This window comes from Oncorhynchus tshawytscha, linkage group LG10 (assembly GCF_018296145.1).
Source record: "Oncorhynchus tshawytscha isolate Ot180627B linkage group LG10, Otsh_v2.0, whole genome shotgun sequence".
Taxonomy (NCBI): Eukaryota; Metazoa; Chordata; class Actinopteri; order Salmoniformes; family Salmonidae; genus Oncorhynchus; species Oncorhynchus tshawytscha.
The window spans coordinates 82765383-82784338 of record NC_056438.1 but is presented as its reverse complement, the minus strand read 5'-3'; the positions used below and the strand labels follow the sequence as shown (position 1 = coordinate 82784338).

General features: G+C 43.5%; 1 protein-coding gene across 2 annotated transcripts in view; it reads left to right on the top strand.

Annotated features, from left to right (window-relative positions):
• miga1 (mitoguardin 1) overlaps positions 1 to 12502 on the top strand; it is a 25802-nt gene extending 13300 nt beyond the window's left edge. For both annotated transcript variants that reach the window (XM_042329224.1, XM_042329225.1), the window contains exons 9-16: positions 7285 to 7409; positions 9522 to 9594; positions 9682 to 9768; positions 9977 to 10075; positions 10212 to 10346; positions 10512 to 10565; positions 10652 to 10768; positions 11016 to 12502. In XM_042329224.1, the coding sequence (XP_042185158.1) occupies positions 7285 to 7409; positions 9522 to 9594; positions 9682 to 9768; positions 9977 to 10075; positions 10212 to 10346; positions 10512 to 10565; positions 10652 to 10768; positions 11016 to 11273 (948 nt within the window). In that variant the 3' untranslated portion in view covers positions 11274 to 12502. The remainder of the gene's footprint in view (positions 1 to 7284; positions 7410 to 9521; positions 9595 to 9681; positions 9769 to 9976; positions 10076 to 10211; positions 10347 to 10511; positions 10566 to 10651; positions 10769 to 11015) is intronic.
• The last annotated feature ends 6454 nt before the right edge of the window (positions 12503 to 18956 follow it).

Here is an 18956-nt window from a genome sequence, read left to right as displayed (position 1 = left end):
TACATGCCTTGGCTGTCTTGCTAATCATTTGAGGTTTGTCACCCAGTTCAAAGTTAAGACCCTATTCGTTTCGAAAGGATAGTATTGTATTCATATTTATACTTTGATCTGCATTCTAGGAATTAATTCTAAACTTTCCTGTTCCTTTAACTCTCAATTCTTTCATCCTGGTATTGGCGCGTTTCTTCATCTCAGATTTTATATGGGAAAAATGCAACCTCAAATCACAGCCCTGAGAGATTCCCGAAGGGTAGTCGTGGTCAACATCCCCAGTGTCGTTAGCTCCAAGGAAACAGGCAATCTGCTTCTTCAAATGCTCAGTCTCATCTTTCAATAAGTAAGCGTCCAAGCGCCAAGGTCACCGACCTGCAGACATATTGTCCTGTTTCAGCACCATGGACAGCGGAGAGTTGTCTAATTAGAATCGGGTGATAGGTAACGGACGCAGCTGCTGAAATTAGTTTGGAGTCTAACAAAAGTAGTCAATTCTGGAATATTACTTTATGAACAACCAAAAAATAAAGAAATCCCTATCGACATTGTTAAGGTTTGTCATCGATCTACACTACCGGTCAAAATTTTACAACACCTACTCATTTCAGGGTTTTTCTTTACTTTTACTATTTTATACATTGTAGAATAATAGTGAAGACATCAACTATGAAATAACACATATGGAATCATGTTCTAACCAAAAAAGTGGGAAACAAATCTAAATATATTTGAGATTCAAATAGCCCCTCCTTTGCCTTGATGACAGCTTTGTTCACTCTTACACCTTATGGAACAGCGGGGACTGTGAAGCAACAGACACATGCATACACACACGAAACTTACACACACGTACACACAGATTTTGTGTTGTGGAGTATGGGCCTGAGGGCACACACAGTGTGTGGTGAAATCTGTTATGAATGTATTGTTTTTTTTAAATAAAGTGTAGAACTGCCTTAATGTTGCTTTACCCCAGGAAGAGTAGCTGCTGCCTTGGCAGGAACTAATGGGGATCCATATTAAACCCCAGGAAGAGTAGCTGCTGCCTTGGCAGGAACCAATGGGGATCCATAATAAACCCCAGGAAGAGTAGCTGCTGCCTTGGCAGGAACTAATGGGGATCCATGATAAACCCCAGGAAGAGTAGCTGCTGCCTTGGCAGGAATTAATGGGGATCCATAATAAACCCCAGGAAGAGTAGCTGCTGCCTTGGCAGTGAGAACATTCTATGACTCGGGTGACTGTCAAAGACTCCAATCTTTGGGGCCTTCCTCTGACAAACCCTGCTGTTACGGTTTATCTATCCGTTGTCTACTCACTTTATCCCTACCCATGTATCTACCTCAATTACCTCGTACCCCTGCTCATGGACTCTGTACTGGTACCCTGTGTACATAGCCAAGTTATTACCTCGTACCCCTGCTCATGGACTCTGTACTGGTACCCTGTGTACATAGCCAAGTTATTACCTCGTACCCCTGCTCATGGACTCTGTACCCATGTGTATATAACCAAGTTTATCGTTACTCAATGTTATTCCTCGTTATCTTTCGATTTCTCTCTGTATTGTTGGGAAGCATTTCACTGTTTACCAAGCTTGTGAAAAATAAAAATAGATTTATCCATCAACAGTGCCTTGCAAAAGTATTCAGACCCCTTGGATTTCTAAACATTCTATTGAGTTACAAAGTGGGATTAAAGATGCTTTGTCAGTTTGTCATCTACTCGAAATACTCTCAAAGTGGAAGAAAAATAAGCTATTTATACTCCACAAAAATAAACACGTGTTGGTCCCATGATTCATGAGGTGAAATAAAATATCCCAGAAATGTTCTATACACAAAACAAGCTTGTTTTTCTCATTTTGTGCACAAGTTGGTTTACATCCCTGTTAGTGAGCATTTCTCTCTTGCCAAGATAATCCATCCACCTGACAGGTGTGGCATACCAAGAAGCGGATTAAACAGGATTCATTACACAGGTGCACCTTGTGCTGGGAACAATGAAAGGTCATTCTAAATGTGCAGTTTTGTCACACAACCCAATGCCACAGATGTGTAAAGTTTTGCAATTGGCATGCTGACTGCAGGAATGTCCACCAGAGCGGTTGCCAGAGAATTGAATGTGCATTACTCTACCATAAACTGCCTCCAATGACGTTTTTATAGAATTTGGCAGTATGTCCAATCGGCTTCACAGCCGCAGACCACGTGTCACCATGCCAGCCTAGGTCCTCCACATCCAGCTTCTTCACCTGCAATACCAGCCACCTGGACAGCTGATGGAACTGTGGGTTTGCACAACTGAAGAATGTCTGCACAAACTGTCAGAAACCGTCTCAGGGAAGCTAATCAACGTGTTCATCATCCTCACTAAAATCTTGACCTGACTGCAGTTCGGCATCTTCACCGACTTCAGTGGGCAAATGCTCACGTTTGATGGCCACTGGCCTCACTGGAGAAGTTTGCTCTTCGGCAGAATCGCGGTTTCAACTGTACCGGGCAGATGGCTGACAGCATGTATGGTGTTGTGTGGGTGAGCGGTTTGCTGATGTCAACGTTGTGAACAGAGTGCCCCATGGTGGCGGTGGAGTTATGGTATGGGCAAGCTTAAGCTACGGACAACGAACACAATTGCATTTTATCGATGGCAATTAGAATAAACAGATCCTGAGGCCATTCATCCTCCGCCATCACCTCATCTTTAAGCATGATAATACACAGCCCCATGTTCCAAGGATCTGTACAAAATTCCCGGAAACTGAAAATGTCCCAGTTCTTCCATTGCCTGCATACTCACCTTACATGTCACCCATTGAGCATGTTTGGGATGCTCTGGATCGACCTGTACGACAGCGTGTTCCTGACGATATCCAGCGACTACGCACAGCCGTTGAAGAGGAGTGGGACAACATTCCAAATCAAATTTTATTGGTCACATACACTTTTTATCAGATGTTATTGCGGGTGTAGGGAAATGCTTGTGTTCCTAGCTCCAACAGTGGAGTAGTATCTAACAATACAAACATCTAAAAGAATGGAATTAATAAATATTTCAATATTAGGACGAGCAATGTCGTAGTGGCACTGACTAGAATACATTAGAATAGAATACAGTATATATGAGATGAGTAAAACCGTATGGAAACATTAAAGTGACCAGTGTCTATGTACATAGGGCGGCAGCCTCTAAAAGTGGAGGGTTGAGTAACTGGGTAGTGATAGCTATTTAGTCTGATGGCCTTGAGATAGAAGCTGTTTTTCAGTCTCGGCCCCAGCTTTGATGCACCTGTACTGACCTCGCCTTCTGAATAATTGTGGGTTGAACAGGCAGTGGTTGATGTTTTGGAGGGCAGGCGGTGTGCCCCCGGGTGAGGCGTTGGGCAAACGGCACCACCCTCTGTAGAGTCCTGCGGATGTGGGCGGTGCAGTTGCCGTACCATGCGGTGATACACAGGCTACAATCAACAGCCTGATCAACTCCGTGTGAAGGAGATGTGTTGCGCTGCATGAGGCGAATGGTGGTCACCAGATACTGACTGGTTTTCTGATCCACGTCCCTACCTTTTTATTAAGGTATCTGTGACCAACAGATGCACAGCTGTACTCCCGGTCATGTGACATCCATAGATTAATTTATTTTGTCTCATTTCCTTATGAACTGTAACTCAGTAAAATCTTTGAAATTCTTGCATGTTGCAATTCTATTTTTGTTCAGTGTAGCTAAATACAAATTTCGTAACAAATATAATCATTGCATTAGTACTCAGCCACTTTAAGGCAAGCCTAAATTAGTTCATTAATGTAGCGTAACAAATCACATAAGTTACATGGACCCTGGGGGGGAAGCATTTCTCACATACATCAGATAAAGGTTGACATGCTTTTTGAACTATTAACTCTGTCCCTCATGATATAGATAGAGATCTACGGTCCTTCTGTCAAGTAATGAATTTCAAGCACAGATTCAACTACAAAGACCAGGGATCTTTTTGAAATGGGTAACACATTAAAAAAAAAACATCTGACCTCAGTAAAGGTATATGACAGCCCACTTGGGAGTTTGCCAAAGGCAGCTCAAGTTTCTTAGACAATGAGGAAGAAATTATCTGGTCTGATGAAACCAAGATTGAAATCTTTGGCCTGAATGCCAATCGTCATGTCTGGAGGAAACCTGCCACCATCCATATGGTGAAGCATGGTGGTGGCAGCATCAAACTAAGGGGATGTTTTTCAGCGGCAGGGACTGGGAGACTAGTCAGGATCAAGGGAAAGATGAACGGAGCAAAGTAGCGAGAGATCCTTGATGAAAACCTGCTCCAGAGCACTCCGACTGGGGCGAAGGTTCACCTTCCAACAGGACAATGACCCTAAGCACACAGCCAAGACAACGCAGAAGTGTCTTTGGGACAAGTCTCTGAATGTCCTTGAATGGCCCAGACTTGAACCCAATCGAACATCTCTGGACAGACCTGAAAATAACCGTGCAGTGACGCACCCCATCCAACCTGACAGAGCTTGAGAGGATCAGCAGAGAAGAATGGGAGAAACTCCCATAATACACAATCTACTGGCTAATCCTTTTCAACCCTTGTCATATGAAGATAAATTATAGATAAAAACGTATCGGTGATCATCGGCCATTACACAAGCTGGAAATCGCAAATTCAACGATGAGTGGTTTGGAAGGAATCTGTTGCAAAGCAATCACTATTTTGCTTCCCCGGCCTGCTATTCAGTGGAGAGGGTGTGTGGTACAAGTCTGGGTTTAAGGATTTAAAACATTTGTCTGAAAGGGTCTCAAGTTTGAAAAGGATAAACATTCAGCTGCAACACCATGGGCCTGAAAAGGTTGAATTCATTGGCCATGCTGCCAATCCAGCATGACTTCTGCCGTGTTCAAAATATATTGGAACTGGAAATCTCCGACTTCAGTGAGTTCAAGACAACTAGGAACTTTGGGGGGGCGACATATCTCAGACTGGGAAAATAAGTTTTGAATGGTCAACCAACTTGGAATTGCAAGTCAGGAACCTTGGCCTCCTTTTCTAGAGCGCCGGCCTGAAGATCACTGACGTCTTGATTCAACCTTGTTTTTTTCCAGAGTTCCTAGTTGTCTTAGAAGCACCATAGATCCAGAGAATGCCAGACTTTGGTGACAAGGTTTAATGACTATTTGCCCACAAGGACTGCCACGCCACCTTCCTGTTGAAGTGAGTCTGAAAATGTATTGTGTGCTGCTGCATAAATTGTAATATGCCAGGGAGAAAGTATTACTTTCTTAGCTGCAGTATACATAAGTGTATGTTGTGTCGTAAGCTGTTAGTAACCCATGTGCCTCACCCTAACATTTTGGTTCCTTTCCCCCTCACAACTTAGCCTACTGTTCTGACTTGGTGGGGCACATGTAGCCTATAGCCTGTTTTAGAGAAATGTCAACATTGAATATTGTAAGAGCTTTCATTGTCTGCTTATATGCCCCCTTTTAATTATCCTAAGGTTCCGACTTGGTGTGCAGGGAGAATACTGTAAGAACGGCCCATGTTCTGAATTCTGTCGCTGTACATTTCAAAAGTGCTGAACAAATAGTTATATTGACTATGTCCGTCTTAGCTCACTCATTAATGTCTTAGTCTAAATTACAGATTGCCTCTTATCTGCTTGTCATCCCCTTATGCCATAGTTTGTACATCTCAATTGTCAGTAGAAACCACATTTGTTTAAGCAAGTCAGCCATGGATTTGAGAAAGGCAGTAAGTCATTTATGCTGAAATAACTGTTTTGCTGCCAGACAAGGTTCCGCTGATAACCAGGTGTAGCGGTGGTAAGAATTCACTCCATGGTGCTGAAAAGAAAGCTCTGCTGTTGGGTCAGCCTTATGTTGGCCCTAACAGTTTGTGGTCACCGTTTTTATAGTGCAATTAATGTATTGTTTAGTGCAGTGGCTTTGCTGTCATGCATTTAAAAAATATATTTGAGTTTGCCCCACCAACATTGCCACTGATCAGGGATGTAAATTCATTCTGCTGATTTCTGTTGAATAATATTAAATGGAAACCGGGATTAAAATACCTGAATTTGTCCCAATAGAAATGCTTGTTTGAAACAGTCGGACTAATGATGACACCCTAATATCAGCTAGATGCAGGCAATGGTGTGCAAGGCAGTATTGAATGTGTCGCTGTCTGTCATCTCACATTTTCCTCCATCTGTGTGCACTGTTGTAAACTTTCATTCAAAGGTTGTAGCAACCTCATGATCGAGATAGTTTAGGTGTAGACAGCTACATAATACTTATCGATGTTCCATTGAGCTGGGTGAATGGAATATGAATGACAGTCATCCAATATGCTGTAAAAGAAAGAAGGCCATGATCATGAGAAGGGGAAAAAAATCGTCCCCAAAAAAACGTCACCAACCGCCAGACGCATCATAGATGGTTGTCCGTCTGAACTGAGCTGCAGGGCGGGAAGGAAACTGATCAGGGATGTTACCATGAGGCCATTGGTGATATTAAAATGGCAACAGAGTTCAATGTCTGATGGTAGAGAACTGAGGATGGATCAACAACATTGTAGTGACTCCACAATGAGTGAAAATATAATCATTTATTTTCAAGCATGGTGGTGGCTGCATCATGGAATGCCTGTCATTGGCAAGGACTGGGGAGGTTTTTTTTAAATAAAAATACATGGGCTGGAGCTAAGCACAGGCTAAATCCTCGAGGAAAACCTGGTTGTCTGCTTTCCACCAGACACTGGGAGATGAATTCACCTTTCAGTAGGACAATAACCTAAAGCACAGGGCCAGATCTACACTGGAGTTGCTTACCAAGAAGGCAGTGAATGTTGGCAAAGTTAGTTTCGACTTCAATACTGTCTAATCATGATTCCCCCCCCCCAAAACATCTTGAATAGTTTTTGAAAAGAATAACGGGCAAATATTGCACAATCCAGGTGTGCAAAGCTCTTGGTGACTTGCCCAAGAAGACACCACTTTAATTGATTCCAAAGGTTTTTCTAACATGTATTGACTCAGGGAGCTGACAACTTAAGCAACGACTATTTTAGTTCTTATACATTTTACATTATTTTGTGTAGATTGACAAAATTACAAGTAAATTAACTTTAATCCCACTTTAACACAATCAAGGGATCTGAATACTTTTCCAGGGCACTGTATTATCTTGTCAGCACAGGGAGCTGCGTAGTGCCTATGTCCTGAGGTCTCTATACCACTACCCCTTGTAACCTACATGTGTAGTTATTAACCATAATATTCTCTCTCTCAGTTGTCAGAGCAGCACAGGGAGCTGCGTAGTGCCTATGTCGTGGGGTCATGCATAGCTATTAACCCCTTCTATGAGGAGGCCATACAGTTGGCTGAGGAGGGTAAGATCTCCTGCAGAGTACACAGGTGAGACAGAGACCTTCTCTTTCCTTATAGTTTCCTATGATTGTTTAGGTTGCACCTTGGCCCCACCTGCTGGTTGATGATCTTGGTGTGAATTGTCTCCTGTTAAAGGAACTCCACCCCCAAACTAACTTTTGGTCCTTATTTCATTGGTCCATTGTTGGCACAGTCCCAAAACCTGATTGCTGATGAACAATCTTTCAAGACATGTAACTTGGAATTCAAAATACAGATATCATCCCCGTATGATGCTGCATAATTATATAAGGGGATGATTTCTATATTTTTTTAAGTTACATGTGTTGACTAAATTGCTGACAAGAAACAAACTATTTAACTCTCAATGGACTAATGGGCCTCCCGAGTGGCGCAGTGGTCTAAGGCACTGCATCACAGTGCCTAACATCCTGGTTAGAGTCCAGGCTCTGTCGCAGCCGGCCAGGAGCAGGAGACCCATGGGGCAGTGCACAATTGACCCAGCGTTGTCCGGGTTAGGGGAGGGTTTGGCCGGCAGGAATGTCCTTGTCCCATCACGCTCTAGCGACTCCTGTGGCGGGCAGGACACGGTAGCCAGGTGTACGGTGTTTTCTCTGACACATTAGTGCGGCTGGCCTCCGGGTTAAGCGGGCATTGTGTAAAGAAGCAGTGTGGCTTGGTTGGGTAAGGAGGACGCACAGCTCTCGACGGTCACCTCTCCTGAGTCCGTACAGGAGTTGCAGCGATGAGACAAGACTAACTACTAATTTGATACCATGAAGGGGTAAAAAAAAAATATTAAACAAATCAACATAAATGACAGGTTAACATATTGTTATATTTTTACTACATTACATTTAAAAAATGCTTGTGTTGCCTTTTTGTCACTGGTGTTACCTTTTTTTTTTACCAGTGACCAATGACAAAGATACGATTATTTTCAAACAAATTTTATACATTTATTCGTCATATTTTTAATTACAAATCATTTCATAAGATGGGTTGATTTTAATATGAACCCCTAAAATGAGGGTTATTGGTCAGAGTAAGACTAAAAGATCAAGCCTATTGACTAAAATGTCATACAAACATGTCCACTAGAACGTTAGAAACACTAACATTGAACATAAACTAAAACTGTTTTCCTAACCACACTGATGGGAACATTTTGTATGCAGTAAAACATGTTCATGGAACTTTTCCTGTATTCTTCACTTTTACTTCAGATCTTTAACTCTCTTTTTTTTTTTATATATATTTTTTGAATTCCTTTCCCTTTGCTATAAACTGTAGAACACCAGTGACGCATCTTAAGTCCTCACATGAAATTACCAAGTTAATAATCAAATTGTTAACGTATGATGAGTGCACACTCACCATGTGCTTCACAAAACATTCCCGTCTCCAATAAACCTTTGACCCAGGAAGAATTTGCCAATGATGTTGCATTTTTTTCCAAAGTGATGGTTTTTTTATACATTTTAACACCAGTGTCATGAAATTGAGGGACAGCTAATACTTGAAAATGATTTGTAATATTCATTTGATATTTTAGTTTTAAGTAGTCCACTAAATAACTATATAACTGTCCTTTGTATTATGGCATGTAAAGTCACCTAAAATATGTCACTAAACCCATGACTCATGATTGGAACAAGCCAATTTTGTGGTACAGACCGTGCTCTACAATATAATAAATGTTTTTCAATTTAACTGTCTTCCATATGTTTTATGAATAATAAGACACTTCAATTAAAACAAACAATTTGTGTCATCTCACACTTATCTGTTTTTCCTGGTGAATAAGGCCGGGACAGGAAAGGCACCATTTTCGTAGAATGACTCTCCTAATAATATTTTGTCTCCTGTTAAAGGGACATTTTTCAACTTTATAGTGTTACCAATGACATCTACTAATTAGTAGACAATGCCTCATAATTGGTTAGAATCACATGGTGCACAATGATGTCATTGGTAACACTTGTCTTCCTCTATTTTTTTTACTACAAAACATAGAAATGCTCCATTTTCACACATGTTAGTAGTGCTGGAGATGATATGAAGTTGACATTTACCATTTAAGTGTTGACTCCTAGTATGTCTGATTTTTATAATGCCTAATTTCCTTTTATTTTTTAGGACTGAGCTGCTGGAGTGTCTTGGGGACACAGACTTCCTGGCCAAGTTACACTGTGTGCGGCAGGCCTGTCAAGTATGTGCCTCTATACTCTTAAAGAATACATCATGATAAACCGTAGTACTGTAATCTAAACTAGTGATTGATCCATTCCATCTCTAGCTGATTCTGTGTGAGAGGGCAACGAGGACTTTTCTGGCCGAAACCGGAAAGAAGATACTGTCTTCCATAATTGTAAAAGCGCATAAGGTAAGATGGTAATTATATTTATTATGTTGTTTTAGAGAAACTATTAATGCTGAAACTATACACTTCTACCATTAGTTGTTCCTGACTGTTTGTGTGATAGGATAGTCACACTGGATTGATCAGCTGATTGGGTGCTCCTGTCTGACAGATGTTTTTGATTGGTTGATAGTGTTTGTTTACTCTTAACAGATGTGTAATTGTTTGACAGAGCCCGAAGAGGTTTGAAGAAGTGTTTGAGGAGATGATTGTTTTCCTGGAGCACCCGGAACACTGGGAGAACACAGAGGTGGAGCTGGCCACGAGAGGGGTGAGTCACTCACTCATTCACACTGATCTGAAAGGGTTTTAAATGTTCCCCTGCTAAAGGTAAAACACCTGAACATTCTGTTGGACTTCATCCTGATTTCACACTGATCTGACTGCATGTTATTCCTCCTGACCAGGTGAAACACCTGAACTTCTATGACATCGTGTTGGACTTCATCCTGATGGACTCATTTGAGGACCTGGAGAATCCTCCCATCTCCATCCAGAACGTTGTCAACAATCGATGGCTCAACTCATCCTTCAAAGAGACAGTGAGTCGGAGACACTTCGTCTCCCTATGTAGATAACTACTGTCCAGAGAACAGGACCCACGTTGTCTGGCTTAAAGGACCATGAAAAGGCTGTCTAGAATAGGCAAAGGTGTGATGGGAGAATTTTGTTGCAGCATTGTAATGTGTTGCGTTTTGTGTTGCCAGGCGGTGGCGTCTAGCTGTTGGTCGGTGCTGAAGCAGAAGAGACAACACATGAGGGTACAGAAATGTTTTTTTTGCTGTAATTTTTTTGTTGTACTTTTCTGGTTAGCCTGTATTCAACCTCTCATCCTCCTCCTCTCTAGGTGCATGATGGGTTCATAGCCCACTTCTACTCTGTGTGTGAGCAGGTCAGTCCTGTCCTGGCCTGGGGCTTCTTAGGGCCCAAGACTTCCCTGCATGACTTCTGCTGCTTCTTCAAGGTAGAGTAATGTTAACTTTTTTTTGTTGATCAGATTGTCCAGCTGAAAGTCAAGGGAGACTTGGCCATTGTAACACTACTCTATATCAATCAATCTGTTCTTTAAGGATGTTCTCATGTCTCCATATCCCCTACTCAATGTACCGGTTTCCTAGACTGGACTAAAAACATGCTAAATGATCCAGGATTAGGCTTGTCCAGTGTCTTAGATAAAGACACTCTTTGGGATGGTTTCTGTCTTCCTCCAGGATCAGGTGCTGTTCTTCCTGAAGGATGTCTTTGACCTGGAGAAGGTGCGTTACTTCAGTGTGGAAACTCTAGCTGAGGACATGCTCCACCTCCTCCATCGCCGGTCTGAGCTGCTGTTGGCCTACCTGGGGGCCGACTCCCACACCCTGCAGCACATCAACAGCTGCATCACTGCCACCCCCCTCACCACAACAGCCAGCCCCCAACTCCACCCCTCTACCCTGGAAGAGGCAGTGGGAAGCCAGATCTACCCCTAGATCTGAGAAGATTAAATGGGTCTCCAAAAGTGCATAGGGTTGATTTGGGATTGGGCAAGAGACACCCAGTCCCAAAGTAACTGCTAGCCACTTATGGGGAATGGATTAGGGGGTTGATTGGGCAGAGACTGAAACTGAGCTAGTGTCACAACCCTTGTTCTCAACCCAGATTGACAGAGATGTCTTTATAAAGGCCCCATATAATGGTGACTGACTGGAACATTTTCATACCTTTCTGTCACTCAAGAAGCTTCTCTCCACACACAATTATCATGGTGTCTGTGCATGTTATAATATGGATGTTTCCCCATACGAAATCATGCTTAAAGTAACCTTGGAATGAGTGATGTTTTTGACAGTAAGAAGTGTGCATTGTAAATGCAGACAGTATTTTAATGGGACTATGGACATGAGGGTTGCAAAATTCCAGTAAGCTTCCCAAAATTCCCAGAAGTGTTTGGTTAGAAGATTCCTGGAATCAGGAGAGAATAAGCATGAAATCTGGGAATCCTCCAACTGGAATTGCAGGAAAAATTTGGGGAAGTTCCCAGAATTTTGCAAACATAGACATCAGTCTGAGCTGTTTTAGAAGCTAAACACTGCAGTTTCATTTAGGTATTTATTTGACTGGCATCTAGATATTTAGAGGGCATGGTATGCAACTGTCCTCTAGACGTCTAGGGAAAGAACCATGGCACAAAGGTTTTATATGGTCATTTCATTAGACTAATTTAAATAAAGTATAGGGTTTACTGCTCTAGTATGTTAATAATGGGGCAAGTCAAGAGGGTGCTACGAAATGAAATGTCAATGTAGGTTTCTTTGCCCTATCATTTTAACTATTTAATGATTCATTGTGTGATTTATCTACAATATTATAACCTTCATGTACTTGCCAGTGTTGATTAAAGAAGAATGTTAATTTGCTGTGACCATTGCTAGTTTCTATGGCGATTTAAGGGAAAGACATCAGGAACAGGTTATCGGAGGGGGGAGGTATTGAAATTGTCTGTTAGCTTCGAGAGAGAAATGGGGGCTAATTATTTCTGTTTGGTATTCTGTGTATTTTATTTAGAAAGCCCATGTTTTCACTCACGAACCTGCAGCAACTAGTTTGCTTGTCAGTTGACGTTCTAAGTTAGCGCTGTTCTGCCGTTGATCATGCCATTACATCATTCCATTTACTCTGAACATGCTAAATTCTGAGTAAATCTAACTTTTGAACCATACATGGGGTTTGGGCTATTGTTTTCCTGACGCAAATCTCTATTGGGTGGAAGTTTGTATAAATCTTGAATGAATCATTTTACTGGTGAACACCCTGTAATGTAGGAAATATGAGCCCTAGGTTCCTAGTTCCGGTATAGTCTATACATACCTTCAGCCAGTGTTAATTTTGGCACTCTATATTTAGTTTAGTCTTAGTCAGAATGAGTGTGGGAGACAAGTATGGGGTTGCAGAATGAGTGTGCGAGACAAGTATGGGGTTGCACCGCAGTCGCGTCGTTTCCATTGTTATCAACATTCTAGATGCTGCAGCATATTGAAGTCCAGGAGATAATGACCGTTTCACCCAGTGACGTAGTGGAGTCACTAAACCTCCAGATAATGACCGTTTCACCCAGTGATGTAGTGGAGTCACGAAACCTCAAGCCCCTATGGCTGAAGTCTGAGTCCCCGTGCTTGAGTCCTGGCTCAAGTCTGAGTCATTGGGTCCACCTAAACTCAAAATAAAGTTATTCACCCAGTCACAGATGGTGTAGAGGCAAGAGGAGTTAAGTTAAATTATTTGATTTCCCTTTTCCTTTCTGTCCCAACAAATGTTTGCATATAGATTACTGTACTGGTAATGTTGAGCGATTAGCCGAAATGTGTTTTGTCGTAATTGACCGACATCTGTTCATCTGTGTGGAGAAGACATAGAGAGGAGAGGACACGCGATCCAGATGGATACTGCCAAATTCAACGTTAGCTTTTGTTCCCATTCACTTGGTCTGTCAAGTGGATAGTGGCAGTATTGCATGGTCATCACATCCTTGATACGATACTAACGTTACGTTTTCGCAGATGACAAAATCCCAGGTTTGCTTTTCCGTTTCAGACATCCATGTGATTGCTCCAAGATGGCATAGCAGTCAGATGTCTTTTCTCCTCGTCTTGTCCCATATATATATGTATTTACAACTTTCTTTGCATACCTTTTTATATATTTTTTTATTTTCCATAAACTCATCTTCAAAACACTCTCCTGCAACCCGCCTCACCAATTTATATCTTAAAAGAAAGTATTATTTACCTCAAATCTGTAATCCTCCATAGAAGCTAACCAGAAGCTAGTTAACTTCTTTACTGGCTAATTGTTAGTATTCAACTAACCACGGTTTGTGGTTAGCAGCTATCCTTTAGCTCGAAAATCTATCGCCAGTTTTGTACGGCGCGGCTCGGACCGGAACATACCGGACATACCATATCTCTCCATGTCCCCAGATTTCAACCGCTAACTCTGGACACTTATACCTGGATCTCGCAGCTAGCTAGCTGCTATCCGTGTGACTATCGGCTTACGTCGATTCCGGAGCAAACATCAATTATTCCGGAGCTAGCCAGCTGAAGAGTTCCATCTATCACTCCTGGGCTACAATCACCTATCCGGACCCGTTTTACTGCCAATGCGGAGCCCCACCGGGACTTCACAACTGGACTACCCGCCTTATCTGCCCGAGGGAGTTATCCGGCTGGCTCCTCTGTCGCGACGTTACCTGAACGCCCATCTCCGGTCCGCTAATCGTTAGCTGTCTTATCGGACAAAATATTTTTTATTGGGCCTCTATAACTATATCTATTGTTGTGTTTTTTTTGCAAATTGGATTGATCCCCTCTACCACAAGAAACCCCACTAATCCTACTGACGGAAACGCACGAGGTGGCTAATAACAGACCTCCATCCTATGCTAGCTTGCTACCGATGGCCCGGCTAGCTGTCTAAATCGCCGTGACCCCAGTCAACCTTTCTACTCACTGGACCCTTTTGATCACTCGACTAAGCATGCCTCTCCTTAATGTCAATATGCCTTGTCCATTGCTGTTCTGGTTAGTGTTTATTGGCTTATTTCACATACACATGGTTAGCAGATGTTAATGCGAGTGTTGCGAAATGCTTGTGCTTCTAGTTCCGACAATGCAGTAATAACCAACAAGTAATCTAACTAACAATTCCAAAACTACTGTCTTATACACAGTGTAAGGGGATAAAGAATATGTACATAAAGATATATGAATGAGTGATGGTACAGAGCAGCATAGGCAAGATACAGTAGATGGTATCGAGTACAGTATATACATATGAGATGAGTATGTAAACAAGTGGCATAGTTAAAGTGGCTAGTGATACATGTATTACATAAAGATGCAGTAGATGAGAGTACAGTATATACGTATGCATATGAGATGAATAATGTAGGGTATGTAACATTATATTAGGTAGCATTGTTTAAAGTGGCTAGTGATATATTTTACATAATTTCCCATCAATTCCCATTATTAAAGTGGCTGGAGTTGAGTCAGTGTCAGTGTATTGGCAGCAGCCACTCAATGTTAGTGGTGGCTGTTTAACAGTCTGATGGCCTTGAGATAGAAGCTGTTCAGTCTCTCGGTCCCAGCTTTGATGCACCTGTACTGACCTCGCCTTCTGGATGATAGCGGGGTGAACAGGCAGTGGCTCGGGTGGTTGTTGTCCTTGATGATCTTTATGGCCTTCCTGTAACATCGGGTGGTGTAGGTGTCCTGGAGGGCAGGTAGTTTGCCCCCGGTGATGCGTTGTGCAGACCTCACTACCCTCTGGAGAGCCTTACGGTTGTGGGCGGAGCAGTTGCCGTACCAGGCGGTGATGCAGCCCGCCAGGATGCTCTCGATTGTGCATCTGTAGAAGTTTGTGAGTGCTTTTGGTGACAAGCCGAATTTCTTCAGCCTCCTGAGGTTGAAGAGGCGCTGTTGCACCTTCTTCACGACGCTGTCTGTGTGGGTGGACCAATTCAGTTTGTCCGAGGAACTTAAAACTTACTACCCTCTCCACTACTGTCCCATCGATGTGGATAGGGGGGTGCTCCCTCTGCTGTTTCCTGAAGTCCACAATCATCTCCTTTGTTTTGTTGACGTTGAGTGTGAGGTTATTTTCCTGACACCACACTCCGAGGGCCCTCACCTCCTCCCTGTAGGCCGTCTCGTCGTTGTTGGTAATCAAGCCTACCACTGTTGTGTCGTCCGCAAACTTGATGATTGAGTTGGAGGCGTGCGTGGCCACGCAGTCGTGGGTGAACAGGGAATACAGGAGAGGGCTCAGAACGCACCCTTTTGGGGCCCCAGTGTTGAGGATCAGCGGGGTGGAGATGTTGTTGCCTACCCTCACCACCTGGGGGCGGCCCGTCAGGAAGTCCAGTACCCAGTTGCACAGGGCGGGGTCGAGACGCAGGGTCTCGAGCTTGATGACGAGCTTGGAGGGTACTATGGTGTTGAATGCCGAGCTGTAGTCGATTGAACAGCATTCTCACATAGGTATTCCTCTTGTCCAGATGGGTTAGGGCAGTGTGGTTGAGATTGCATCGTCTGTGGACCTATTTGGGCGGTAAGCAAATTGGAGTGGGTCTAGGGTGTCAGGTAGGGTGGAGGTGATATGGTCCTTGACTAGTCTCTCAAAGCACTTCATGATGACGGAAGTGAGTGCTACGGGGCGGTAGTCGTTTAGCTCAGTTACCTTAGCTTTCTTGGGAACAGGAACAATGGTGGCCCTCTTGAAGCATGTGGGAACAGCAGACTGGTATAGGGATTGATTGAATATGTCCGTAAACACACCGGCCAGCTGGTCTGCGCATGCTCTGAGGGCGCGGCTGGGGATGCCGTCTGGGCCTGCAGCCTTGCGAGGGTTAACACGTTTAAATGTCTTACTCACCTCAGCTGCAGTGAAGGAGAGTCCACATGTTTTCGTTGCAGGCCGTGTCAGTGGCACTGTATTGTCCTCAAAGCGGGCAAAAAGTTATCTAGTCTGCCTGGGAGCAAGACATCCTGGTCCGTGACTGGGCTGGTTTTCTTCTTGTAGTCCGTAATTGACTGTAGACCCTGTCACATACCTCTTGTGTCTGAGCCGTTGAATTGAGATTCTACTTTGTCTCTGTACTGACGCTTAGCTTGTTTGATAGCCTTGCGGAGGGAATAGCTGCACTGTTTGTATTCAGTCATGTTACCAGTCACCTTGCCCTGATTAAAAGCAGTGGTTCGCGCTTTCAGTTTCATGCGAATGCTGCCATCAATCCACGATTTCTGGTTAGGGAATGTTTTAATCGTTGCTATGGGAACGACATCTTCAACGCACGTTCTAATGAACTCGCACACCGAATCAGCGTATTCGTCAATGTTGTTATCTGACGCAATACGAAACATCTTCCAGTCCACGTGATGGAAGCAGTCTTGGAGTGTGGAGTCAGCTTGGTCAGACCAGCGTTGAACAGACCTCAGCGTGGGAGCTTCTTTTTTTAGTTTCTGTCTGTAGGCAGGGATCAACAAAATGGAGTCGTGGTCAGCTTTTCCGAAAGGAGGGCGGGGCAGGGCCTTATATGCGTCGCGGAAGTTAGAGTAACAATGATCCAGGGTCTTTCCACCCCTGGTTGCGCAATCGATATGCTGATAAAATTTAGGGAGTCTTGTTTTCAGATTAGCCTTGTTAAAATCCCCAGCTACAATGAATGCAGCCTCCGGATAAATGGATTCCAGTTTGCAAAGAGTCAAATAAAGTTCGTTCAGAGCCATAGATGTGTCTGCTTGGGGGGATATATACAGCTGTGATTATAATCGAAGAGAATTCTCTTGGTAGATAATGCGGTCGACATTTGATTGTGAGGAACTCTAAATCAGGTGAACAGAAGGATTTGAGTTCCTGTATGTTTCTTTCATCACACCACGTCTCGTTAGTCATAAGGCATACGCCCCCCGCCCCTCTTCTTACCAGAAAGATGTTTGTTTCTGTCGGCGCGATGCGTGGAGAAACCCGCTGGCTGCACCGCCTCCGATAGCGTCTCTCCAGTGAGCCATGTTTCCGTGAAGCAAAGAACGTTACAGTCTCTGATGTCCCTCTGGAATGCTACCCTTGCTCGGATTTCATCAACCTTGTTGTCAAGAGACTGGACATTGGCGAGAAGAATGCTAGGGAGTGGTGCACAATGTGCCAGTCTCCGGAGTCTGACCAGAAGACCGCCTCGTTTCCCTCTTTCACGGAGTCGTTTTTTTGGGTCACCGCATGGGATCCATTCCGTTGTCCTACTTGAAAGGCAGAACACAGGATCCGCTTCGTGAAAATCATATCCTTGGTCGTACTGATGGTGAGTTGACGCTGATCTTATATTCAGTAGTTCTTCTCGACTGTATGTAATGAAACCTAAGATGACCTGGGGTACTAATGTAAGAAATAAAATGTGAAAAAGTGTTTCCTAGGAACGCGAAGAGAGGCGGCCATCTCTGTCGGCGCCAGAAGATGTATAGAACCTCTAGTCCTGCTCATTATACCTTATCCAACCTATTAGTTCCACCACCCACACATGCAATGACATCTGCTGGTTTCAATGATGTTTCTCGAGACGATATCTCTCTCATCATCACTCAATACCTAGGTTTACCTCCACTGTATTCACATCCTACCATACCTTTGTCTGTACATTATACCTTGAAGCAATTTTATCGCCCCCAGAAACCTCCTTTTACTCTCTGTTCTAGACGACCAATTCTCATTTCTTTTAGCTGTACCCTTATCCTACTCCTCCTCTGTTCCTCTGGCGATGTAGAGGTGAATCCAGGCCCTGCAGTGCCTAGCTCCACTCCTATTCCCCAGGCGCTCTCTTTTGATGACTTCTGTAACTGTAATAGCCTTGGTTTCATGCATGTTAACATAAGAAGCCTCCTTCCTAAGTTTGTTTTATTCACTGCTTTAGAACACTCTGCCAACCCGGATGTTCTAGCTGTGTCTGAATCCTGGCTTAGGAAGGCCACCAAAAATTCTGAAATTTTCATCACACCCCACAGCAACTCGCCCAAGCCTTCCCCATTTCTCCTTCTCCCAAATCCAGTCAGCTGATGTTCTGAAAGAGCTGCAAAATCTGGACCCCTACAAATCAGCCGGGCTAGACAATCTGGACCCTTTCTTTCTAAAATTATCTGCCGAAATTGTTGCCACCCCTATTACTAGCCTGTTCAACCTCTCTTTCGTGTCGTCTGAGATTGCCAAAGATTGGAAAGCAGCTGCAGTCATCCCCCTCTTCAAAGGGGGGGGGACACTTGACCCAAATTGCTACAGACCTATATCTATCCTACCCTGCCTTTCTAAGGTCTTCGAAAGCCAAGTCAACAAACAGATTACCGACCATTTCGAATCTCACCATACCTTCTCTGCTATGCAATCTGGTTTCAGAGCTGGTCATGGGTGCACCTCAGCCACGCTCAAGGTCCTAAACGATATCTTAACCGCCATCGATAAGAAACATTACTGTGCAGCCGTATTCATTGATCTGGCTAAGGCTTTCAACTCTGTCACTCACCACATCCTCATCGGCAGACTCGACAGCCTTGGTTTCTCAAATGATTGCCTCGCCTGGTTCACCAACTACTTCTCTGATAGAGTTCAGTGTGTCAAATCGGAGGGTC